This window comes from Phalacrocorax aristotelis, chromosome 10 (assembly GCF_949628215.1).
Source record: "Phalacrocorax aristotelis chromosome 10, bGulAri2.1, whole genome shotgun sequence".
Lineage (NCBI taxonomy): Eukaryota > Metazoa > Chordata > Aves > Suliformes > Phalacrocoracidae > Phalacrocorax > Phalacrocorax aristotelis.
In genome coordinates, this window is record NC_134285.1 from 26,577,484 (window position 1) to 26,599,953 (window position 22,470).

Genomic DNA, 22,470 nt, shown 5'->3' on the forward strand with positions numbered 1-22,470 from the left:
GGGCTGGGACAGAGCCACAGTCTGGAGTATTGTTCAGAGCTGCATTTAAATGCATGAGCTGTGCTAATGACGAGCAGAGCTGTCAAACAAGGAGCTTGTCCCAGCTAATTATCTCTAACGAGGGCAGAGTATCAGGGTCCCTGAGGAGCTGGGAAGCAGCTTCCCACTCAGCTCAGTTGCAGAAGAGGAAGATAAGCAAATGTCATTGTACTGGCCTAGCTACAAAATCATTAATTAGGCAAACGCCACCTTCTGTGCCAGTTTGTTCTTGAGAACCTGGACTTGCCAGAGATGAGGCATACAGGCAGGCTGGAAACATCCCAGCTTTTGCCACCCAACCTGTCCCTTGCAGTGCTGAGCCACCTGCCCCCATGCAGAGACAGCACAGCCCCAGCCTGGCGGGCCCGACCTATCAGCCCAGGGCTGCACAGCTGTGCCACACTCACCTGGGGGCTCAAATACCCCTTGTGAGGGCTCCAACCCATTCCCTGGTCCAAAAAACAGCAGAAGTCTGGTTTTTCTGAAACACCACCATTTAGATCATGTTTGCCTCAACCATATCCCTCATCCCCAGCCACCCAGCACAGCCCTCCAGAGGCTCTGTGCCTGCCCAGCAACAACCTCCGCAACACCTGTTTCCCAAATCTTTAAGGCAGACATTAAGGCACTGGGAATTTCTGCTCCCCTGCAGTCCTACTCCATTCCAGTGCAGAGGGACTCCTCTACCAGTCCAGTTTGAGAGTCCTGTGGCTCAGAAACCAAGACTGTACACTTGCCCTTATGTGCAAGAGACAGGGAGCATGTCTCACCCCAAGGCCAGGTTAAAGCAAAGTCTCCTACTGGGGCAACAATCCAGACATATGCCTCACACAAGGTCCATCCCGCAAGCTCTGTGCTTGTCCCTCACCTCAGAGCTGAAGGGAAAGGGAGGACAGGCTGTTTTTACTCCAGCCAGTAAACCTACTGCAGGACTATGAAGCTTACAGAAAACATCAGAGTGCTGTTCATCAGCATCTAATTCCAGTAAGTGCTTTTCAGTCTCTTGTTGCCAGAGAGGAGCAAAGGCTTGCACACTCTCTTCAACTACACTTTTACAAAATAAAAGATTTAAAAATCACCAACTTCAAACAGAAACAGAGCTGGAACCCAAGGGATTGGAGCGAGCTATAGGGAGCTCAGCCCCACCTGCTGGCAGGCACCGCTTGAGGCAGGGGTTTGGGGTCGTGCTTTTGGGGCACAATCATCTGCTGCAGAAGGCTGGGGTCCGATCTAAGTTACACCACCATGTCTCACAGCCCCTGCTATAATACACTATTGAGCAATGAGTATCAGAGGAAAGTTTACTAATATTCCCAAAATGCATATTTAATTTTATATCATGATCAAGCTCTCAAAAGCAGCCAACTACTTGTACAGGCAGAAGAACCACATTAAGTCAGTCTTACAAAGATGCTTTCAGAGGCCACAGGACAGAAATTCTTTCCTCAGCCCACAGGAACATTTTCTCAGTGAATTTAGGCTGTCATTAGACTTTGATAATGGCAACACGCTCCTGGACATGCTTGTCATGTGGCCCCTTCCACACAACGTGGTTCAGACAGAAGACACACTGAACCCAATAGCTTGATCTGCAGCAGGGGTTTTGCTCCAAAGGTTTCTTTCCTTCTACTGCTTCTGCAGTGCCTGTTCTTTCAGTTGGTTGACAAGGTCTTCAGCATATACCTTAAAGAGTGGGACAGGGTCCTAAAACAAAGCAGAGGATAAACCACTTAAAAAGAGTGAACCTGAGCAGCAGCAAGGGGTGAAGTCTAATGGAGAGTCCAGGGAGGTAGTGCTGCGGGAGCATTAACATTTAAAACCAGAGGAAGATGGGCCAGGTGTTTTTTCAGGGGCTGAATGAGACTACCTGCTATGCTATTCCTCCAGACACAACTCCTCCTCCTCAGCTCTGTAAGCTTGCCTCAAGGATGACAGACACCTGTGTGGGACATTCATCAGTTTTCCCAGTTCTGCCTGCATTTGAGAATCATCAGTAGCTCCCAGGGTTCCCTTTTCTTCCAAAAATGCTTGCCTCTCTCCTCACTTTACCCTAAATCAGAGCTGTACTGAAGCACGTTGGACAAACATACTCCCTGAAGAAGCTGGACCCCACAGGGTTCAGGCCCCAGCACCACCTCAGTGCTCCTGACCCTTCCGTCCATGCTGCAGCCACAACAGGAGCCAATGGGTCTGGGAGAAACATCACCAAGAGACCCCAGTGCCCCAGGAAGCCCTTCTGCCCCAGCAGGTCTCTGGTGCACCCTCCTCTGTGTATTACTTCCAACAAGCAATCTGCAGCGGCAGAGGGTCACAAACTAAGCAATGCCCTGAGCTTGTATCCATGTGTCCCAGAGCACAAGTACAGCAGAAGGCAACCAAAGGCAAAGAGGTTCACCCATTGGGGCAGGAGTTATGAGCCATCCCCCTACATACCTCTCCCCTGATTGGGGGATCTGGTTTCACAATGTGCTTTAACTCAGCCCTGTATTTCGGGCACCCCAATTTAACTGGGCTCATGTGGCTGCTTAGGAGTTTTGGAGCACCATTTCTACCACTCAGGACTGCTCAGATCAGCTGGACATGCAGCCTGATGCAGCTAAGACACCTCTGTGCTAAGCACTGCCTCAGGAACTCACCTTTTTTTCTAGGAGCCTCTGTTTTTCTATTGCTTCTTCTAAACTCAAGCCAACCCATTCAGCTTCCTCTTCTGGGATCACAAATTCCTGTGATAAAAGAAGGAGCAGGTAGCACAGTCTTTCCAAGTGACTAAAATGCAAATCCTATCTAAGCCCAACTCACAAACACGTGATACAGTGGGAACGTTACTACGGACAAATTTTAAAATACTGTTCCCTTATTTCTGGTAACCAAAGTCTGCTTCCCTTCTCTCCTTTTTCCTTTGTGAGGGTCATGTATCCTCTAATCAGTCATGCCTGCTGCTGTGCCTCTCCTTTGTGTAGTTCTGGGGCTGTTGCTCAGCACAACTCTATGGACCATGGATGCTGGTAGTGTTTCTCCCCAGTTTAAGGACAGGGAACCGCTTAAGCAAGTCCAATGGAAAGCTACCAAGATGATCAGGCGGCTGGAGCAGCTCCCTTATAAGGAAAGGCTGAGAGACTTGGGTTTGTTTAGCCTGGAGAAGAGAAGACTGAGGGGGGGATTTAATCGATACCTATAAATATCTAAAGAGTGGGTGTCAGGACAATGGGTCTAGACTCTTTTCAATAGTGCCCAGCGAGAGAACACGGGCAATGGGCACCAGTTGGAGCACAGCAAGTTCCACCTAAACATGAGAAAAAACTTCTTTCCTGTGAGGGTGACAGAGCAGTGGCACAGGCTGCCCAGGGAGGTTGTGGAGTCTCTTTCCCTGGAGACATTCAAACCCCACCTGGACGCGGTCCTGTGCCCCTGCTCTGGGTGTGCCTACTCAAGCAGGGGGGTTGGACAAGATGATCTCCAGAGGTCCCTTCCAACCCCTACCACTCTGTTATTCTGTGACAGTGTGATTAAGGCATTACCAGTCTGGACAAACATTGCTGCAGACACCAGGGCAGGAACTGCAGGTCAGGCACCCACCTGGTACTTATTATAGATGGCCTCTCTTCTGGCTGGATCATTGGGATGCAGTTTAGGATCCCGCCGTGCAAGTCGCAGCAGCATCGTTCGCTTCAAATCCATCCCAAGCTTCGAGCACATGTCAGCTTTTGGAGTCTGGAGAAATAAAGCCTGATGTTGAATTGCACCAAGAGGCCAGCTGCTAGAGAACACGCAAGGCTATCAACACGTAGACAACACTGGCAGTTTGTCTGCACACCATTGAGGCTCTCAGGGCACGCCAGACTTGCTGGGTGCAGGGCCCTACCTTGAGGATGTAGAAGTCAAAGCCATAAGCCTCATCGATGAGGTCCAGTGTCCGCATGGTGACGGTGATGGTCAGCGTGGCATCGAGGATCTCGCTGTAGAACTGCCGGTCGAAGAGCTGCGGCTTCCACGTCTTGGGCAGCCTGGTGGAGAGCTGGACAGACGCCGGCGGTCAGGGGCCGGGGATGCCGCTGCCAACCGAACGGCTGCACCAGGGACCGGGTGGGCGGCCCAACACGCGGCACTGTGCCGCGGGGAGGGGGATGGCGGGGAGCGGGGCCCGGCCGCCCGGGGCAGGGAACACCCGGAGCGCTCACCTTGTCGTTGCGCGCATATCGGAAGCCGCGGATCCAGCCTTCGCCGCCCCAGAGGCCCTGGTGGGCGGCGGGCGGGAGGTGCACCGGCACCGGCACGTCCTGCACCCGCTCCCGCTCCCCGGTGCGCGGGTTCCGCCGGTAGCGCACACCCAGCGGCCGCCAGTGCACGGGTGTGGGCGGCGTCTCGTCATGCAGCGCCGCCAGGTAATGCTCCGGCAACCGCGCACAGATGCCCTCCCGCAGCCGCAGGGCGGGCCAAAGCCGTGGCGCGTACCGGTGCAGCAGCATCGCCCCCCTCCTCCTCCTCCTGCTGCTGCTGCTGCTGCCTGCTTCCGCTCCTACCAGCCGGAAGTGGAACCGGAGCCGTCCCTCATTGGCTGGCGCCGACGGGCCGCAGGGGTGCCGACGGCGGCCGGCAGGGGCCGCGCCGCGCCCGCGTTTTGCCCGCAGCCCGCGCCCCTCTGGCACTTGCTGCTTGTATCCTGACTCCAGCCACCACGTATTTGCCCTCAAATACCATTACCTTTATTAAATTATAAAATTGTAAGCCTTAAAATTTACCGTAAGAAAATAATGACAGGTATTAACAGCAAAGAAAAAAAAAACCAGCCCCACAACCTTTTTTTCCTCAGACACAAGAATTGCTCAGATTTTACGCAAAATAATTAACACCCCCCATCCTCCAGGCACCTAACTCAACCTTGTGCCAGGGCCAACAGTCGCGGTGGAGGAGAGCAAAAGCAGAATTTCAACAATCAAACAGAAACTAAACATTCATGTTAGTGGGAGTTCTCGGCCCAAAGCTTCTCCTGCTTTGCAGCATGGAAGCCCCTGAAGGTAAAGGCCCGACGAGGAATTATTGCTTTCTCTGGTAACTAGCAACACCAGGGCCAGACCAGCTGCCTGGCACAGAGGGCACAGCTGCCCTGCAACGCCGCTGTGCAAACCAGGGGGGAGGGGGGAAGTGCCTAAAAGTGATAAGAGTTCGAGGAAGGTCCAAGGGGCCCATGTCCCCCACTCCCACCATGCTGCCAGTGTTGTGGATGGCAGCAGCAAAAGGAAACGCAGGGGACACAGGTGACAAGGGACAACGCTGCTGGGTGCAGACAAGTGTCCTTTGCTCATCCTGCATCTGCTTAAAACATCAGAGCTTGCTGAGGAAGGGGAGAGAGAGGGATAAAGTGCAGAGCTGAGCAGAAGGCTGGGCAGTTTTCAAAGCAAAGTAGTAACCCCATTTCCTATAAACTAGGAAACAAATCCTTCATTAACAGCTCCTTCCTCCCCAAAGCCACCTGAGGAGGGACTCCATGGATGGGCTCCCAGCAGCACACACCAGACTGACCACAGCTGGACTAAACCAGCAAAGAACAATGTATTTGAGCCCTTATCTATAGAATAAGGATGGGCAAAGACAACTTTCCTGGTTGCCAAGTTTCTGCCCTTGCTTTCTGATGCGTGCGTGCCCTATAGTAAGGCTGGGGTGGGACACTGCTGGTGGCCTCAGACCAGCTGCAACTCTGCAACACATCCAGCCTCTGAGGCAGAGAGGGGTGCGCAGCTCAGGCACCATCCTGGACCACCTACGCTGCCAGGCAGAGCCGTGCACATGCCAAACCCACAAAAGGGAGGAAGACGGTGAATACCTGAACACTGAGAGAGGGAGGGGACAGTGCAGCAGCCTGGCTCCTTCCAGATGAGCTAAGAGGGCTAAACTTAAACTTTGACTAAACCCTGCAGTGCCATGGGTTTCACAGCTCTGGGGGAGATGCTGCTGATGCCTCTTGCATGTCCCCACATGGGTTTTTTTTCACATCCCTGCCAAGCCTGATCCTGAATCCAGGGCCCAAGTCCTGGCCTCATTCTTGCCCCCCACCCTGAATTGGGACTAGGTAAGAGCAGCACCACCTGTTTCATGGGGAGAGAGGCTCCAGACCCCTGCAGAGGTGGCAGCCAAGGGTCCAGTGCATGCCAAGATCAGCTCCCTCCCTTCCCATCAGCACCAAGGGCTCGCAACAGCTTTTGCCCCCCAGGTCAGAAGAAACCCATTCTTTTGGGTTCAAATGCTGATTGCAGGATGGCAAGGAAAATCCCTGTCCCATAGCCCTCTGCTAGGACAGGGTGTGCAGAGAAGAGCCCAGCAGCCAAAGCCCTGGCTCCAGCTCAGTGTGGGCTAAGCCCTAGCTTCATGGATGCAGCAGGAGGGGAGTAAGGGTTGGCGATTTCCCCCAGGGCCACATGGAGGTAGGGAACAGGCTATTCTTTGATCTAGAACAATGAAGAACCTGTCCCACCCAAGCAGAAAAGCAGAGGTGGCCTCAAACTTGCCTTCACAAGACAAGCCCACCGTCTTCATATTTAAACCTGGTCCATACTGCGCTCTCCCAGCCAGTGAATGAGCACATAAGAGCTGATGTCTGTGAGGCGCAGCCCAGGCAGAGTGCAACCTCACCAGCCTTCCACCTCTGCCTCCAGGAATTCAGCAGTTTCAGGTCACAGCATAGAGCTCCTCACGGTCATTCTGGCAGATCTGATAGCGACAAGTGAGCTTTTGTGACCAGGCCCAGGGCTTCTTATGCTTGTCCCGAGGAGGAAGCAGGAAAGCAACGCTGCAAGCCACCAGAACATGCCAGATGCTGTGGGTGTAGTAATAGTTCTCATTGGTTTCCATGAATGCATATACCGAGATGGCAATGAAAGCCAAGGTGATCCCTGGGAGGAGGTAGAAAACCCAGCGCTTCCATGAGGAGGGGTAGCAGTGTCTGCGCTTCACTCCGTGGTAAACCTGGAGGTACGAGAGCACAGAAGGGTTAAGCAGCTAAGCAGATTAGACAGTGGGAAATAGGCAGCGCTGCCTGACCCAGGAGCATCTGCCAACCTCACAACAAGAAGGTGTGCTTGCTACACCTAAGAAATTCTGCCTCCCCCTTTCTTGGGCCCATCTCTTGTGTGCAAGAGTCCCTATCCAGCTGTGGCACCAAAGCCCAGCACAGATACCATAACTCCTGCCCAGGGCACAGGCAACAGCCGACTGTTCAGGGATGACACTCCAGTCACAGGTGTGTGCTGAACTACAGCTGCAGCAGCTGGACTGTGCTGAGACCCACAACCAGGGGATTTCTCAGCTACTGCAGGGATGGAAGGCAAATCCCTTGCCCTGCCCTTCCTCCACCTGGGTGCTTCAAGGAGATCAAGCCCTCCTTGTGGATGGGCTGGAGCCTGGGGTCTGCTCTGCCACCGTCATTCTCCAGAGGGGAGCTAAGGGCAGCAGGTCCTGTCTGGCTGCCCGTACTTACCCATGCTGCAATCATGATGATGAGGGCAAAGAGGCAGGGACCCATCATGTTCCATACCCCTCTGCGGTCCAGCTGCAGGGACATGGCAATTAACAAGGTCCCCAAGACAAAAAGGACCTGGGAATGAGACACCACCACTATCATTAGCAGCTCATCTGCTGCCAGAACACAGCCAGCCATGCAAGAGGCAGGGAGAAACTCCTGGCCACCCAGCCCTGCATGCATGCATGACTCAGGAGTATCACCTCCAGCAGAAGCCAGAGGACCCACAAACCTTTCCCACAAATCTCAATCCCTCCAGGCCCAGTCCCTACAAGCACACAGGCTCACAATCTGAACTCCTGGGACAAAACCACCCACTGGTTTTAAAATCGGGGTGGCACTGGGTGACAAACAGGCTTTGTCACCAGGCTGGGCTGTGTCATTAAAATACAGCCCTGAGAGGGCTCAGCACGGCCACCCGCAGCTTGGCTAGCTCAGATCTGGCCCTGCTGCATAGGGTTACCTGACACTCACATATTTCAGGATCTTCTTCACCCGGGACATGCACAGGATCGTCACCCAGATGGACACCACAGAGCCCAAAAAGTCACAGTACTGTAGTGTGTCATAGTCCATGATGCACATCACTGCGACGCCTGGCTGGTCACATGCGTGGTAGAACTAGAGCCGGGGACAAAAGCAAAGGCTAGCATGAATCCAGCAGCAGCACATTGCTTTCTGGAAAGGAGAGGCAGAAGAAGGCTCAACCCATGGTAGCCATGATCCCTCCTGGCAATGCCTCCAGGAAGCTCCACCAAACCACCACGGCATTACAGAAAGCAGATGAGAGCAGCCATCAACCTGCGCCCTCCCAGCAGCGGCAGAGAGCTCTTAGGACAGCACCCTTCAAGTGTGCAACATTCCAACCCCATCTCAGTTCTCTGGTGTCCCACCCTCAAACATGAGCACCCACAGTGCAGGCGGAAGAGCCCAATGAAAATAGCACTCCTGCCAAGCTCTGAAGGGGCAGGACATCTCCATGCAGCTGCTTGTCCAATGATTCTAGAAGGTCCTTGTGGAGCTCCAGGATGGACTGCCCCACCAAGGACTTCACTCTGATGCATCAGTCCGATGCTGCAGTCCGATGCAGCTTGGGGGAGCTGGCAGGGGACCCGACAAAAGGCAATCCCTACCGTGGAGAAGAACATGGTGTAGGTGTAGACAGAGGCCTCCACCAGGTAGTAGCGATAAACAGCAACCGCTATAGCCGGCAGGAACATGAGGTTGCTCAGGGTGAGCAGAAGGGTGGCCAGGTTCTGCGTACTGACAGACTGGGCCTTGGTATCATCCGTGCAGCTCCACCCGCCCCAACCTGCAGAGCAGAGAGGCTTGTGTGGATCTCACATGCCCTGCCTTGTCCTCCCACAGCACCCAGCAGGAGCCTGGGATTCCTCAGAAGAAGCAACTGCACCCCAGGGCTACCTCCTGGCCTCCTCTCCCTTGCTCCATCAGCCACTCGCACTCCTGTTCTCAGGATGGTCTTGTTACTCATTGCATGCACTACTGTGGGAAGTTTTGGGGAACCCCAGTAGAGCCCTGTGTCTGCTCTGAGGACATCCCCCAGGTTGTTCCCACATAGCAGGGGCCATTCTACATACAGTATGGGTGTGTCCAGGCTGGTACTTTTCATCCCTACAGTAACTCAACACACATGCTACTTGTGGGTGATACATTAAGTGTTTGAGGCCAGATGCTTCAGATGATGGTTTAAGCTGGGTGCATCCCTACACATCCCAGGAACCAAGGCGGAGAATAATCCACAAGATCAAGGAAGCCATTGGGCTCCTGTCCTACCTCCTGTCACAACAGGGCAGACTGTAAAGCCAGCTCAGGTTGCTCTGGACCAACTCTGGACCAACTGAGTTTTGAAGATCTCCAAGGTTGGAGACCTGGATACTGTGCAAAGCTGAACAACTTCGATGGAGGAGAGTTTGTCTTCTTTGATTTAGCTAGAAGTTTCCTTGCTGCAGCCTGTGTCTGTATCTTCTTGCCCTTCCCCTATGCTCCCCCAGAACAGCCTGGCTCCAGGGTCCCTGTAACCCCTGTGGGCAGTGAAAGGTGTGATTCAATCCCCCTCTAACTCCTCTTCTCCAGGGTGACCAAACCCACTGCCTCAGCCCAGGGTGACACTGACGTTTGCGCAGGGCAGGTGGGAGTGGAAACTTCCTAGAGTACAGTGCACACTCTAGGCTTGACGGGGGGGGGGGGGTCAATTCTCAGCCTGCTGATGGGATACCAAGGACTGAGCTGAGACAGTCTCCTACAAAACAAAACAAAACACCCCACCTACCTTTTTTTCCTTTATTTTAATTCAGGATTAGGATGCCCATGCCCTTCTTTGGGGAAAGGAGGTCAGTCACAGGGCAGCCTGGGTGCATGCAGGCATTCCACAGTCAACAAGCAGAGTTAAAAGTAGCATCCGTTCTATAACAGTGCCACTAGAAACCAAGCCAACAGCTCTGCATCTTCTGTTGGCTCCCTGCCAGGCAGGGCCCAGGGAGGCTGCTCTCTCCAGTTTATTTCTGGGTCACGAATATGCAGATGGGGCACTTTGCTCCAAGTGATTCAGCAGAAAGCTGTCCTCAGCCTGATTCCCCAATTCCCCTGGGGTGCTATATGCTTCCCAGAACCTGGCACCCCTCAGGGAAATTAGGATGCTGTTCTCCCTCTCATTCCTCACCCAGCATCAGCACTGCAGCAGACAGCAGGGACATCCTGGCTCAGACCCAAAGCAGTGAACCACATTTTGCCTTGTCCTTCTGCTGAGAACAGGTACATGTACCCACCCAAGCACAGCAGAGCTATCATCTTCCCTACACCACTGACTCCCGCCCAATTTTCTCACCCCATTAAGATAATTCGCAGCTGACACAGATGTTCCTCCTCCAGGCGCACCTCTGAGTCTAAGGGCTGGCCTGAGTGCTGGCTCTTGAAAGGAGACAGGGCACCATGGCGAAGCACAGACAGGGACTGCAGCCTGGCCTCATCGCATCCCTTATCAGGGCCCTATGTAACAAACTGCCCTGAAAGACACAGGCTCTGACTGCCCTGCTGGCGTTCTGATCTCTTTGGTGATGCTCAGAAGCACCTCTCCAAGCCCTGGGAGTCTCCAAGCTGTAGGTGAAATGACCATTGAGCAGAAAGCTGTCCTCAGCCTGATTCCTTATTTCCCCTGGGGTGCTCTGTGCTTCCTAGACCACAGCACTCCTCAGGGAAACCAGGATGCTCCCAAAGAGGCCACCATGGGTGCCAAGGGCTCCCTGGGGAGGCACTGAGACCTCAGGCTGTTCCTGGCAGCCATGGCAGACCCCACACTCCCTGACCCAAACAGCAGCACTAAAAAACATGGGCTCCCCTTGGGAAGGATGGCAACACTTCCTAGGAAAATGCACTCACCAGCTTTGCAGCTGCAGCCAGCATAGAGGTAGCCGTGTCTTCGCAGGAGGCTGCACTGTCCATATGGCCCACAGTCATTGAAGCAGGGGGTGAGGTATGCGAAGACAGTCACTTTGGCTTCTGTGGCCTTACATTCACTGCAAGGAGAGCAGGTTGTGTTGGTACCCTGGTCCTTCGGGGCAGCCTTCTGCCCAGGGAACTCTGTGCCGAAGGGTCAGGCCACACTCGTGCATGCAAGCTCCCAGCTATTTCAGGATCTGCTCCATCCCTTCCATGAGCTAGGAGCAGAGCCAGCTCCCTCTCCACTCAGACTGCCAAACTGATGCGCAGGCAGGGGTCAGCTCTCCCCAGACCCCCACAGCAGATGCCAGTACCCAGGCCCAGCATCACCAGCACTGTTTTACAGCAAGCAATCAGCCCCTTATGCAAGCGACGAGCAAAGAGGCAAACCACAGGGCTATGGACACAACTGTCTGCATTTCAGAGACCCCTCAAAGGAGTAACATCAGCATTTTCATTTACCAGTTTATCACCTCAAAATCCTCCTGGGGAAGGGGAATCTGATCTGGGCAGGCTTTGCCACCCACAGTCTGCATGAGACCTGCCAGCTTGGCACCAGACAGGCTGCTTGGGTGCTCACAAGAGAACAAGTCAACACTGCCACCCGCCTCCTTCCCCCTCTGCAGCCACAGCTTCACCCCTACCAGGTGAGACAAGCCTATGGCAGGGCAGCAAAGACAAGGGTTTGGTTTTGCTCATACTAGTCAAGGGCAGCAGGACACAGAGGCAGGGTGCTCTGAATCAGCCCCAAGGTGGGGTGACACACCAGACTCACCCATGGCCCTTTGGGCAGATGAGCTGCAGGGAGAGGAACCAGTCATCCGTCTGTGGGTACAGGACAATCAGCATTGCTTCTGCAGAGGATGTGCTCAAGCTCAGAGGGTAGCCCTGGAAAAAAGCTTAAAGAAAAGTGGGTGCTGTGATGGGCCAGGACTAAGGGAGAACAGCCCACGGCAATCCCAGGCTGAGACCAGTTGCACAGGAATCAGATACTCCTGCGGCTCTTTGCTCCCGTCCTCAGGAGGCACCAGGGGGGACAGAGAGGACTCTTGCTCCTGAGACCTTTGTTTTTTCTTTCATCTCAGCTCTTGGTACCTGCCTAGACAGTACAGGGCACCTGGAACAACCTGTTTGCTTGGTTAGTCCTCCAGTGCAAAGCTCAGCTTCTCTACACACCAGCAATGCCTTGACCATCCCCAAACCTCCTGCCAATAAGGCTGGAGGAGCCCCAGCTGATAAGCAGATCTTTCTTTGGTGGAGGCTAACTCCCAGTGCCAGACTAGCATCTGCAACCCAGCACCCCTGGGCATATGCCAGCACAAAGATCTCAGGAGGACTTGTGCCAAGATCAGCTTCCCTGGGACACCCCACAAAGTTCTGTGTCAGTTAACAACTCATGAGGTCTAAAAGCAAAGACCTGAGATGGCATAGCTAAGCTGATGGTGGGTGCCAGGAGCTCTCATACCTGTGCTGCAGTTCTGTGTGGCATTGAGGGACAGCACCGGTGAAGCAGCACTCACACACGCTACCACAGTGGCATTGGCCAGGCTCACGGATGTCTGTGCAAACAGAGCAGTGTCCCACGTCAGAGCACCCCGATGCCACCCCCCTGCACAATTCATCTCCCATGCTGCCCACGGTATACAGGAGCAGCAGGTGACAATAAATCCTGCAGATCATGGATACCCATCAATTCAGCAGCTCTTTCTTGGCAAACCCATGTTCACCTCACCCTGCACTGCCACTGTGTCACATCCTGGCTGAAAGACAAGAGAACCTCCCGGGGAACTGCACAGGGGGACTGCCCCAAAGCTGGGACACTCACACATCGCTTTAGCATGAGCACTGGGTGGCAGAAGTCAGAGGCAGCACGACATCAGGGCTGAGCTCTACTCCAGCCCTCAGGAAGTTTCATAGACTTTCAGGGGGCTGATTTTGGGGTGTCACTGAAGGACCCTGGGAATCAGTGAGTTGGGCAGGAACATCCTTGGGTTTCCCTGCTCAGTCTCCTCTCTTGGTGGCAAGATGCCAGGCTCCTGTGGAGAAGATGGCATTGCAGCTGCTTTCCATTTCATCTCCTCTGCGTCACTGCCACCACATGCCAGCAAGCTGTTGGCATTTGAATTGGAGCTGGCAGGTGGGGCATGCTAGAAGCAGCTAAAACAGGCTCAGAGTGTTTTGTGACAACAACAGTCCCACTGGTACTAACAACCCCTGGAGTTTGCTGACAAACCAGCCCAGGAGCAGGGACAAAGACCTGCAAAGGGGATACAATCCCATCAATCAGACTCCGCACCTTGTTAAGCAGGAGACTGACCACGAGGGAACCCCCACTGTCCATGCCAGTGTTCAGGTTGAGGAGGAGGAGGGTCGGGGAGAGGGAGTTCACAGGCACGCTGGGACTATTCAAGAGCCTGTAGCGCACAGACACCACATCCAGGTCCTCACGAACAACGGGCTGGTTCTGCAGACAGAAGCTCCTCTGGTCGGATGCATTGCGTGAAACCTCTCCGGTAGACAGAGCAGAGCTCCCTGCTGCTCCTGTGCTACCTGGTCTGGGACCAGTCTGGCTGTGGTTTAGGCTGCTGAAGTTAAGGAAGGAACTGGTACTTCCTGGTCTGCAAGCTGTAAAGCAAAAAAGGAGAGGAATCAGCACAGCCAGGACTAGCACCTCATCCAGGCAGGGCCCCAGCAGCTGCAGACCTTCAAGTGATAGCACTTGGGGGTATTTCTGCTGGTTCATGAACTACAGTATTGGCTACAGCCCCTGAAAGGCACCATCTTTGCAGGGGGAACTCTAGCATCAGCATCCACAAGTTGGGACACTGATGGAAGCCAGACAGTGGTACAGTGGGTGGAAGTACCCTGGAGCCACAGGGCAGGGGAGGGGGAGCAGAAGAAGGGATAACGCACAGTATCATAACACATCAACATACCCAGGGAGTATGCACTAGCCAGTGGCAGAGCACAGCACTTAGCTGTCCCATAACACAGGATGCATAGAAGTCTCTACCCATTTCCCAGATGCGAGCAGACAATGCTGAGCAGAAGAGAGAAGCTAACCCAATGTAGTTACAGGCACAAGCCATCACGTCGTGGCAGATGGAGCTGAATGTGACACTTGGAGTCCCACTGCTAGAGCCTGTCTGTTGCTCCCAGAGGCTCAAGTGCTCCCCTCTAATACCTTGGCTGCCAGTGCCAGGCCCTCCAGCACATGGGACGAGGCTCTGCTTTGAGGAGGGGATGGCAGAACCCCCAGCAGAAGAAAACTTTTAAAATGTACCTAGTTGGTGAGCTTCCAAGAATCAAACAGGGATTATGGTCATGTAATAAGAGGATGCAAAGGTACCTATCACAGCCACAAGGACCTTGTGACCTTCTGAGTCACAAGGTGTCACCTAAAATGGGTTGCAGTGAGGGGATGTCACCAAGACATTACCCCAGATAAATCTCTGTGAGATGGTTTCCTGTCTGTAGCCTGCTTATGGCCAGCTGATAGTCAACATATGATTACAGTCTGGTGCATCTACCCAAAACTATTCTCCCCACCAGATTTTAAGACAGCCACTGCTTCCAAACAGCCTTTGGAAAATATCATTGCTTCAGAGACCCCGAACTTTTCAGGTATTTCCAAAACAGGTAGTTCCAGGGAGTATCCCTCTCGGGTGAACACTGGAGCCTTCACTTTTGACTCCAAAGTAACAACTAGGTCTCAGCCCCCAGGGTTATGCCCAGGCAACCAGCGTGCTGGGGAATGCAGGCCACTACAGCCAGCCACCCAAAGGCTCAAGAGAGACACAGCAGACAAAGTCCTCTCTGGTCCTTCCCATAGTGGAAGACCATAAAGAAAGTGGAAGCCCACCTGTGAAAGAAGCCAGCATCTCTACTGACACACTGGCATTGGCAGCGCCGAGACTCTCCACCGTGATCTGCAGCCACTTCTCCCAGGGGGGCGAGTCCAGGGCCAGGCTGCAGTTTATGTTCCCTGTGCAGGTGACAATCCTCTGGAAGGACTGGGGCAGCGTGATGGAGCCCAGCACTACCCGCATGGTACATGCTTTCTGCTCACTTGTTACGCAGCTCCGCAGCTCAAACTTCATCCCTGCAGCATGGCTGGGAATGAAGACCCTGCAGAAGGAGGGACCAGCAGTTTGCAGAGCTTGTACACTCTCTCAACACAAGTCAGCCATGACCCACCATGGTCCCTGGGGCTTTGCAGCAAGAACTAGATTGCCCTGGTTGGTGTTGTGGAAATCCTTCCCAAGGGAAACACCTTGAAGAACTAAAATTCCCACAGCTGAACCTCTAAGACCACCTGGAAAGAGTTGGATAAGGGCACTTGTGTGCTCCCCGTGCAAACCCTACCAGTGCCGCAGGGAGCTCAGCAAACAGGCTCAGAGACACCCTGGCTTCAGCCCCATGTGGGAACAACAGTGGCTTCCCCTAAGCTGCACCCATGGGAAATCCCACCCTGCAATGGCCCCAAGTCTTTCCATCCACTGCTCTCACTCACTTGACATGCAGCGGCTTAGCAGGTGAGACGATGGTTTGTGGCATGGCAACACCGGGCTCCAGAACAGGCATATCAGTGAGTCTGAGCACAAACATATCTGCCTGGAACATATAGGGGCATGGAGTGGAGAAACCCTGCAGGTGGGGAGAGCAGACGGGTCAGCTGTGGCAAGACACACTGGGCGGAGTACAATGGCCGAGACCCTCACCTTCACTTCAATCCTGCCAGCAGCCTCAGGGAGATGGGCAGCAATGAACCAGTCTCCGGCAGCAGGGGTGGTGATGTTCACAAAGGTGGTGTTTTGCACAGCGCTGCTCAGAGTGATGCTTATGTTGTAGGAAGGACGGACAGTTGCATTTGCAGGAAAACGAGTGCCCAGTGGATTAATTACAGGAGGGGCTCCATAGCGAAAGTGCCTGTGAGAGAAACCAGAATGTGAATAAATTGAGGGATGCAAAGATACTGGCAAGATAAACTGGGATACAAACTTGTAGTGGACACCCAGCTTGGCCTGAGATGAGAGAGGGAGCACACTGGAAAAAACGCACATTTTCAAGCAGACCACAGAGCCATGATTTTCAACTGGTGAGGACTGGCTACTACTAGCTTCTCTGGAATTTATTTAGAGATTGGTTCAACTTGGCTGCTTATTAAGATAAGGATTTACATGGTTCCATCAAGCCTGAAAGCAAATTTCCACAACACTTACTAAGGTTAAGCCCCAGCCCCAAGACTACTCCTTTTTTATAACAATTCCCCATATAGGCTAAATTGTCAAAGAGCTTTAATTTTCTAGCTAAGATCTGCATCTTCCCTATTCCCTCTTCTAGGAAGGGCAGGCAGCCAGACTATAAAGATGCCCACCAAGGAAGGTCAATGTGACAGACTTCAGTACACTAGCACTACTGCTTTCCAGATAAGCAGCCCAATGTTCAAAGCAGTAGAAAAGCAGGCAGCTAAGTTATATGTGAGATTTGGGCAGCCAATCTGGCATTTAAATTGCTTGCTTTTGGATTGCACTACAAGAGAACAACAGATGCAACAGGTCCAGCGAGCAAACATGACAGGTGATGTGTTATTAACCTGTTTGAGCTCATTTCTTAGGGTATCGCTTAGCTGCTGCCTTGTCCCTCACATCCCCAAACTATTAAAAACCTTTCTGGGAATGATTATCTGTTCCAGGCTGCTCTGGGGCAACCAAGAGCACTGGTCTGTGCCCAGAATAGACCAGGGAAGTGCAAACTGAGCAGCAGATTTCAGTCACTGCCGAGACTTCCATGGAGTTGGTACCAGAGACCCATGTATCTCTAAGGGCACAACCCGCGCAGGAAACTTGGGACTCTCCCAAGATACAGCTCAAAGTCTTGCCCCACCTGCGAGTTTTTGACCTCAAATCCCGCAACAACTCAAGTACTGCTTTAAGCTACATTTCTTTCACTGACATTGAGTTTGCAATCTACTCATGCTCTTGGGTCTGCAGGACTCAGCATTCCTTTCCTATCTCTGCTCCACACACAGCCTGGATCCCTCACAAAAGGCGTCCCCAATCTATTCAGTTCCTCAGACCTGGGGAATTTCTCTGTCTCCAGTTGTTTTGGGTCCTCTCAAGCCCCCTGTAGTCCTGCCACATCCTTTGGTGCCATGCACAGGATCCTGCCAGGCACAGAAAGGTCCAGGAACACCTTTGCTCGCAAGCAGCAACACCAGCCTCACTGTGAAGCTCCCTCCAGTGTTTCTAAGGCATCTCTTAGACACCATGACTGATAGACAGCCCCAGATCCACTGGTAACATGAACATGAAATGCTCCTACAGGTTTAAACACAGACTTAGTACATTAAGAAACTACGGCTGATGCAACTGGAGAACGGAGGCCTAGCCTCCTACAAGCAACCAACCACAGCCAGGAGCAACAAGGACAAGAGAAGGACAGGAAGCCCATGTGAGCAAGCACTGGCACAGGGACATACATACACAGTGATCTCCATGTTAGTGCACTCAGGTCCTTTCCCCCGGGACGCCTGCAGGAGCCAGCGAAGCAGCACAGTGTCTTCTGGCACACGGAAGTGGAAGAGCTTAGCATTTCCATACCAGCTGTAGAAGGACAGCTTCTGTGCGCTCTGAGAGAAGTACTCGGAGACATACAGGGAGTCTGAAAGTGAGAGAGCACAGTATTTGCTGAGGTGGCTGCTGGGGGCAGGCTGCAGGGCTACACCTGCCCACAGAAGCACACAGGAGTTTTAAGGCTGCTGGAGCGGAGCCCTCTGTGTCCCTGATTCCCACTAGATATGTGGTGATCCATGTTGTTCCTCCAGCCAGAATCACCCACACCTCTGTTACAAAACCATCACCTGGAGCCAGAAAGCACTAAAAGATGCCTTAACTATGCTCTGCGAGATGTGCTCTGAAGACAACAGATCACCAGAGACACTGAGGAAGAGGAGGAAAAGGTCAGAAGGAAAAGTTGATGGCACAAGAAAAGGCAATGAATGGAGTAGGCAACAGCAAACCCTGGGGCAAACGGTACAGAACAGATGGGTGCAGGTAGTGCAGGGGTGCTCCGGGCCTCGGCAGCAGTTTATGGTGCCAAAAGACAAGAGCTGTGCCCTTGTCTGACTCTGCTGAGTGCACTGGCTGATATTATCGGTCTCACCCAGCTCAGGACACGTACTGCACAACACAATGCCTTCCTGTGATATGCAATGTGATGAAAACTCTTGTGCTGCAAACCTAACTCTGCTTTCAGACGTACCTTCCAAAGTCTAAAGATTTTCCTACCTGGAAGAAAGGCTGCTGGGATAGTGGGAACAGCCCCAAGGTAGGCTGAAAGTTCATGCATGAGGACAACAGCTTCTCAATCAAAGCTCCATTAGGACTAACTAGATCCTCCATTCATCCCTCTGCCCAGCTATGCCTACAGATCACCCCCAGCCTGTGAATAATTTTACCTGCAAAACTATACATTAGTGTTATTGTCAACAAGAAACCAGTCAGTCAGCAAGAAACCAGACAGACTGCAATTCAGGGATGGAAAAGAAACATCACACCAGGGTTGAGAAGGGGACAAAACTGCACAGACAGTGGAGCCCAGGCCATGCTGCCCACCCAAAAACAAGGTTCATAACACTCATCAAGGGGGTAGAAGAAGATGTGTTCACAGTTCTGCCAAGTCCTCCCAGATGCTCCTTTTCTACTCTGGAATTCCTAGAGTGGGGAGAAACTATGGCACCTTTCAGACACACATTGCTCATTTCTATCAAGAGAATAAAGGAGCAAGCACAGTTTAACTTGCCTTCCTCCAACGCTGCACAGGGTCGTGCTGGAAACACAGAGGACCCAACTGAGTTTAAGAAAGATGCTAAAGACAGAGGAAAACAGTCCTCAGGCAGGACCAGAGCCTTGGGATATACTTCATGCCAAGAGGAACTTAATCCTACCAGGAACTACGATTCATACCCCAAAGCAGGACACATGCCGGCCTGCACCCACGGCACTGCAAAGAGACAGGAATGGTAATCATGGTTTAATTCCCTGGCAAATTGCCAAGACAAAGCCTCCAGGCACCCTGCAAATCAAACAGGGAAAGGAGGAAACAGGAAAACAAGAAATACCAGCCATTCAAGCCAAACGGAGGATTTGCTCATGGAGGAAGAGTGTGGCTGCCTTGCCATAGTGGCCCCATGCCCACAAGGTCCAGCCAAGGGAGCAGCGTTTGCAGCACCTTAATGCACAGAGACAGGTGTGCTCATGGGAAAGGGTGAGCCCCGGGCAGGACAGTGTTCAGAAGTCCGCAGCACATGGGCAGAGCTGTCCAGATGCAGTCCCTGTGCCAGGGTTACACTCCTCTCCAGGCCACTGAGGAGCAGAGACCACAAAAGGGGCTTTTCAAGCAAATGCTCCCTGCTGTAATGCTAGCGCAGTATGTGGGCTATTACAGACAAGAGCTGGCTGCAATCCCCTACAAGCTCAGCCGTATTTCATGCACAGGAGCTACAGAAGGGAACAGTCTTTAATCAGCAGCATCTATACCCCCAGCTGCCCTCTGCATGCACATGGCATGCTCATTTCTGGAAGTCCATGGAGATGTTTTGGCACAGGATGAGGGCAGACAGGGGCACGAAGCATGATTAGGGCTGGGAGATCCCCAGCCCTACTCAACCCAACAGGTCCCATCAGACAACTTGCATGGGGCTAGCCCTCCTGCCTTGATGTAAGCTGCTCCAACCCCATGGCTGCCAGGCTCTGCACAGCCGACAGTCATGGTCATCTCCCATCCAGCATGTTCTCACAAAGCTGAAGCATGATTGGTGTGGTTTTTGGGGAGGAGAGGGTAGGCAGGCTGCAAAATTAAAAACTCAAGCATCAGCGGTGCTATTTATTAAGGCCTGGTCAATTATACGGTGCAAGCTCAAGTGCAGTAACAGGCTGAGGGCAGGCAGGTAGACCTGCCCTGCCCACACGCTGCCTGCGACCAGGCTAGCAGCAGCTCTGGCTGTACCAACAAAACGCCGGTATAGATAAAGTCCACTCACAAACAGCTTCTGGTGGCTTTGTTGTGCTGAGCACCCGAGAGCTGTACCCAGGGAGCAGGTAAGCTAACTCCCAAAGCACTCTCCGCCTGGGCTGAAAGCAAATACCACAGGCAGATAAACTGAGTATCAGCAGGGAGAAGCCAGAAAGACAGGTCACCACAGGCGAGGCATATGCTCTGGCAGCCCATTTGCATCCAGAGAGCATACTCTAGTATTTGCTGTGCTCTGTATGTGTGTGTCCCCAACTATTCAGTACACTGCACCAGCATGGCAACACCTGGAAAGTCCCACTCGATTGTCCCATGATGTAAAACAAGCCTTTAAACTAAGCAAGAGCGATGTCAAATGGATGTTGTTTCCATCCTCTCCAGGTTTCAAACATATTATGCAAAAACCAGAAGTGTTTTTAAGACAAGAAACAAAGGGCAGTAGAATCACAGATGCAGAGAGGAGACACGTTATCTGAATTTCAGAATAAAGAGCCACCTGTGATAGCTTGGGTTTGTTTGTCCAAAGATGATCTCATGGTAGTTTTAGGGAATGATACATTCACTGCTGGTTTCAGGGCTTCCCATCAAAAAGATGAAGCCCACATTTCAAAGCAGATGCAATATAAAGCTATACAGATGGCAGTAAGTCTGACTCTGGACAAGACACAGCTATAGGGCAAGGTGTTTGGCCATTTATAATGTACCAGAAACCTTATTCCTTTAGCCTGGGTCAAAAATCAATCTCTAAATGTTCCAGAAAGAGGTCCCTTGCTCCTCTGGAGAGGTGCTGATCCTCACTGGCTCCCAGACCTAACCCTACAGAGGCATTCCTCCAGCCGGCAGGATGGCGCCAAGACAAACCAACCACCACACCTCAAGTACAGGGTAACTTTCCAGAGCTGGGAGCCCAGCTAGCAGGATGCCGGGGGGGGGGGGGGGGGGGGGCCCTGGGGCAAAAGGCCATCTCACCCAACTGCTCCCCCGAGCAGCCTCCGCATTTTGCGGGCTATGAGGAAGTGACAGCAGATAGCCACCACTGGCACAAGCCTACCTCTGTGACGGGGTGAAGTAGGCAACCAACCTCACCTCTCCAAAACTTTCCACCACTGCACCCACTGACTGACCCTCTGGGGGGAGCGGCATGGTCCCCAAGGACCCCAGACCCCCAGCACCACCACGAAGAGCTGCCCACCGCTCTGCCGAAATCCTCACTCCCGCCCAGCTGCCTTGATGCACTGGAAGTAAAGTAACCTGAAAACAAAGCAAAACCAAGCAAAACAACCACCACCACCGCCACGAACACAGCAGAAACCCCTCAGGGTCCGGGTCTGACCTCTTGCCGCTCTGCAGCACCCAACACCTGCGCTGCTCCACAGGCGACAGTTCACAGAATCCCCAAGCACCCAAATCACGCGGGAAATCACAAAGCTCCCCTCAAAGCCACTCCTGGCGGGAGCTGGGGGCTCAGACCAGCTCCCGGGGCTGCGCGGCAGACAAGTCGCCGCTCACTTTAACGTAACCCGGTTGGTTTCCCACCGGTGCCTCCATCCCCCGGGACCCTCGCCGCCCCACGGATGGGCAGCGATGACCTCCAGCCCGGCTCCTCTGCCAGACGCGCACCACCCTCCCAGCCCTGGTCCCCGAGTCCCCCCGCCCCCGCGGAGCCCCCCCGGCCGGGACTCACCGGGGCCGGTGCGGTCGCCGCGGCGGGCGGGGAGCGCCAGGAGCTGGAGGAGGAGCAGGAGCAGCAGCCGCAGCGGCGGACCGGCTCCCCGCGCCATGGCCGCCCGCCGCTATCCCGGCATCGCCGCCCGCCGCCCGCCCCGCAGCGCCATCGCCGCCGCCTCCCCGCCGCTTCCGCCGTCCCGCCCCGCCCCGCCCCCGCCCCGGCGGAACCGCCGCCAACGGGGAGCAGTTGGGACGGGATCTGCTCGGACGGGTGCCGGGGGACGTCGGGGGAGCCCGGGGCGGGCAGGGAACAGCCGGGCCCCGGGCAGCCTTGGGACCCCCGGGATGAACCGGGGACCCGGAGCTGCCCGCACAGCTGGGGAGCCTTGGCGGGGCTCGGGGGCACGGCTGGGGCTTGTGGGGTGCCCAGATCATGAGGGAGCCTCAGCACCGACCTGGGGACCCCCACCTATCCTGGGGACCCCTGTGATCCCGGGAAAGTCCTGAAGCCCTATCAGCACCCCGAGACCCTGGATAACCGCAGGGAGACCTGTCACCCAGGGGCAGCAGAGGGTCCTGTGGTCCTCCGGCACCCTGCTACCCTGGAGGACCCTGTAAGCCCCAGGAGAGTGACCTTGGGGCCGGGCGGGTGTTAATTCAGCCTTCAACTCCACTTTAAAGGTATCAACTCACCATCAGTCAATCCTTATGAATGACTTTCCTGCAACACTGTCTGCACTTATAGTTATTTCCCTCTTAAA

The 22,470-nt window shown here is 53.7% G+C and overlaps 2 protein-coding genes across 4 annotated transcripts; both read right to left on the reverse strand.

The window, feature by feature from the left end:
* Positions 1-1,326: 1,326 nt before the first annotated feature.
* MRPL28 (mitochondrial ribosomal protein L28) lies at positions 1,327-4,740 on the reverse strand. Its single transcript, XM_075106126.1, has 5 exons — positions 4,218-4,740; positions 3,902-4,054; positions 3,616-3,750; positions 2,676-2,762; positions 1,327-1,743 (listed from the first exon to the last, which is right to left on the reverse strand). The coding sequence occupies exons 1-5, from the start codon at positions 4,503-4,505 to the stop codon at positions 1,666-1,668; spliced, it is 741 nt and encodes a 246-aa protein (XP_074962227.1). The 5' UTR covers positions 4,506-4,740; the 3' UTR covers positions 1,327-1,665.
* On the reverse strand, positions 4,720-21,900 carry PGAP6 (post-GPI attachment to proteins 6). Of its 3 annotated transcripts, none has more exons than XM_075106124.1 (13): positions 21,726-21,900; positions 17,494-17,671; positions 15,730-15,937; positions 15,522-15,622; positions 14,871-15,136; positions 13,305-13,633; positions 12,474-12,567; positions 11,784-11,907; positions 10,949-11,085; positions 8,686-8,864; positions 8,027-8,173; positions 7,511-7,627; positions 4,720-6,999 (listed from the first exon to the last, which is right to left on the reverse strand). In XM_075106124.1, the coding sequence occupies exons 1-13, from the start codon at positions 21,820-21,822 to the stop codon at positions 6,703-6,705; spliced, it is 2,274 nt and encodes a 757-aa protein (XP_074962225.1). In that variant the 5' UTR covers positions 21,823-21,900; the 3' UTR covers positions 4,720-6,702. The 3 variants fall into 3 exon arrangements, with proteins under 3 accessions (XP_074962225.1, XP_074962224.1, XP_074962226.1); XM_075106123.1 differs by having other exon boundaries at positions 15,522-15,655; XM_075106125.1 differs by lacking the exon at positions 21,726-21,900 and adding an exon at positions 21,128-21,264 and having other exon boundaries at positions 15,522-15,655; positions 17,490-17,671.
* Between the last annotated feature and the right edge of the window lie 570 nt (positions 21,901-22,470).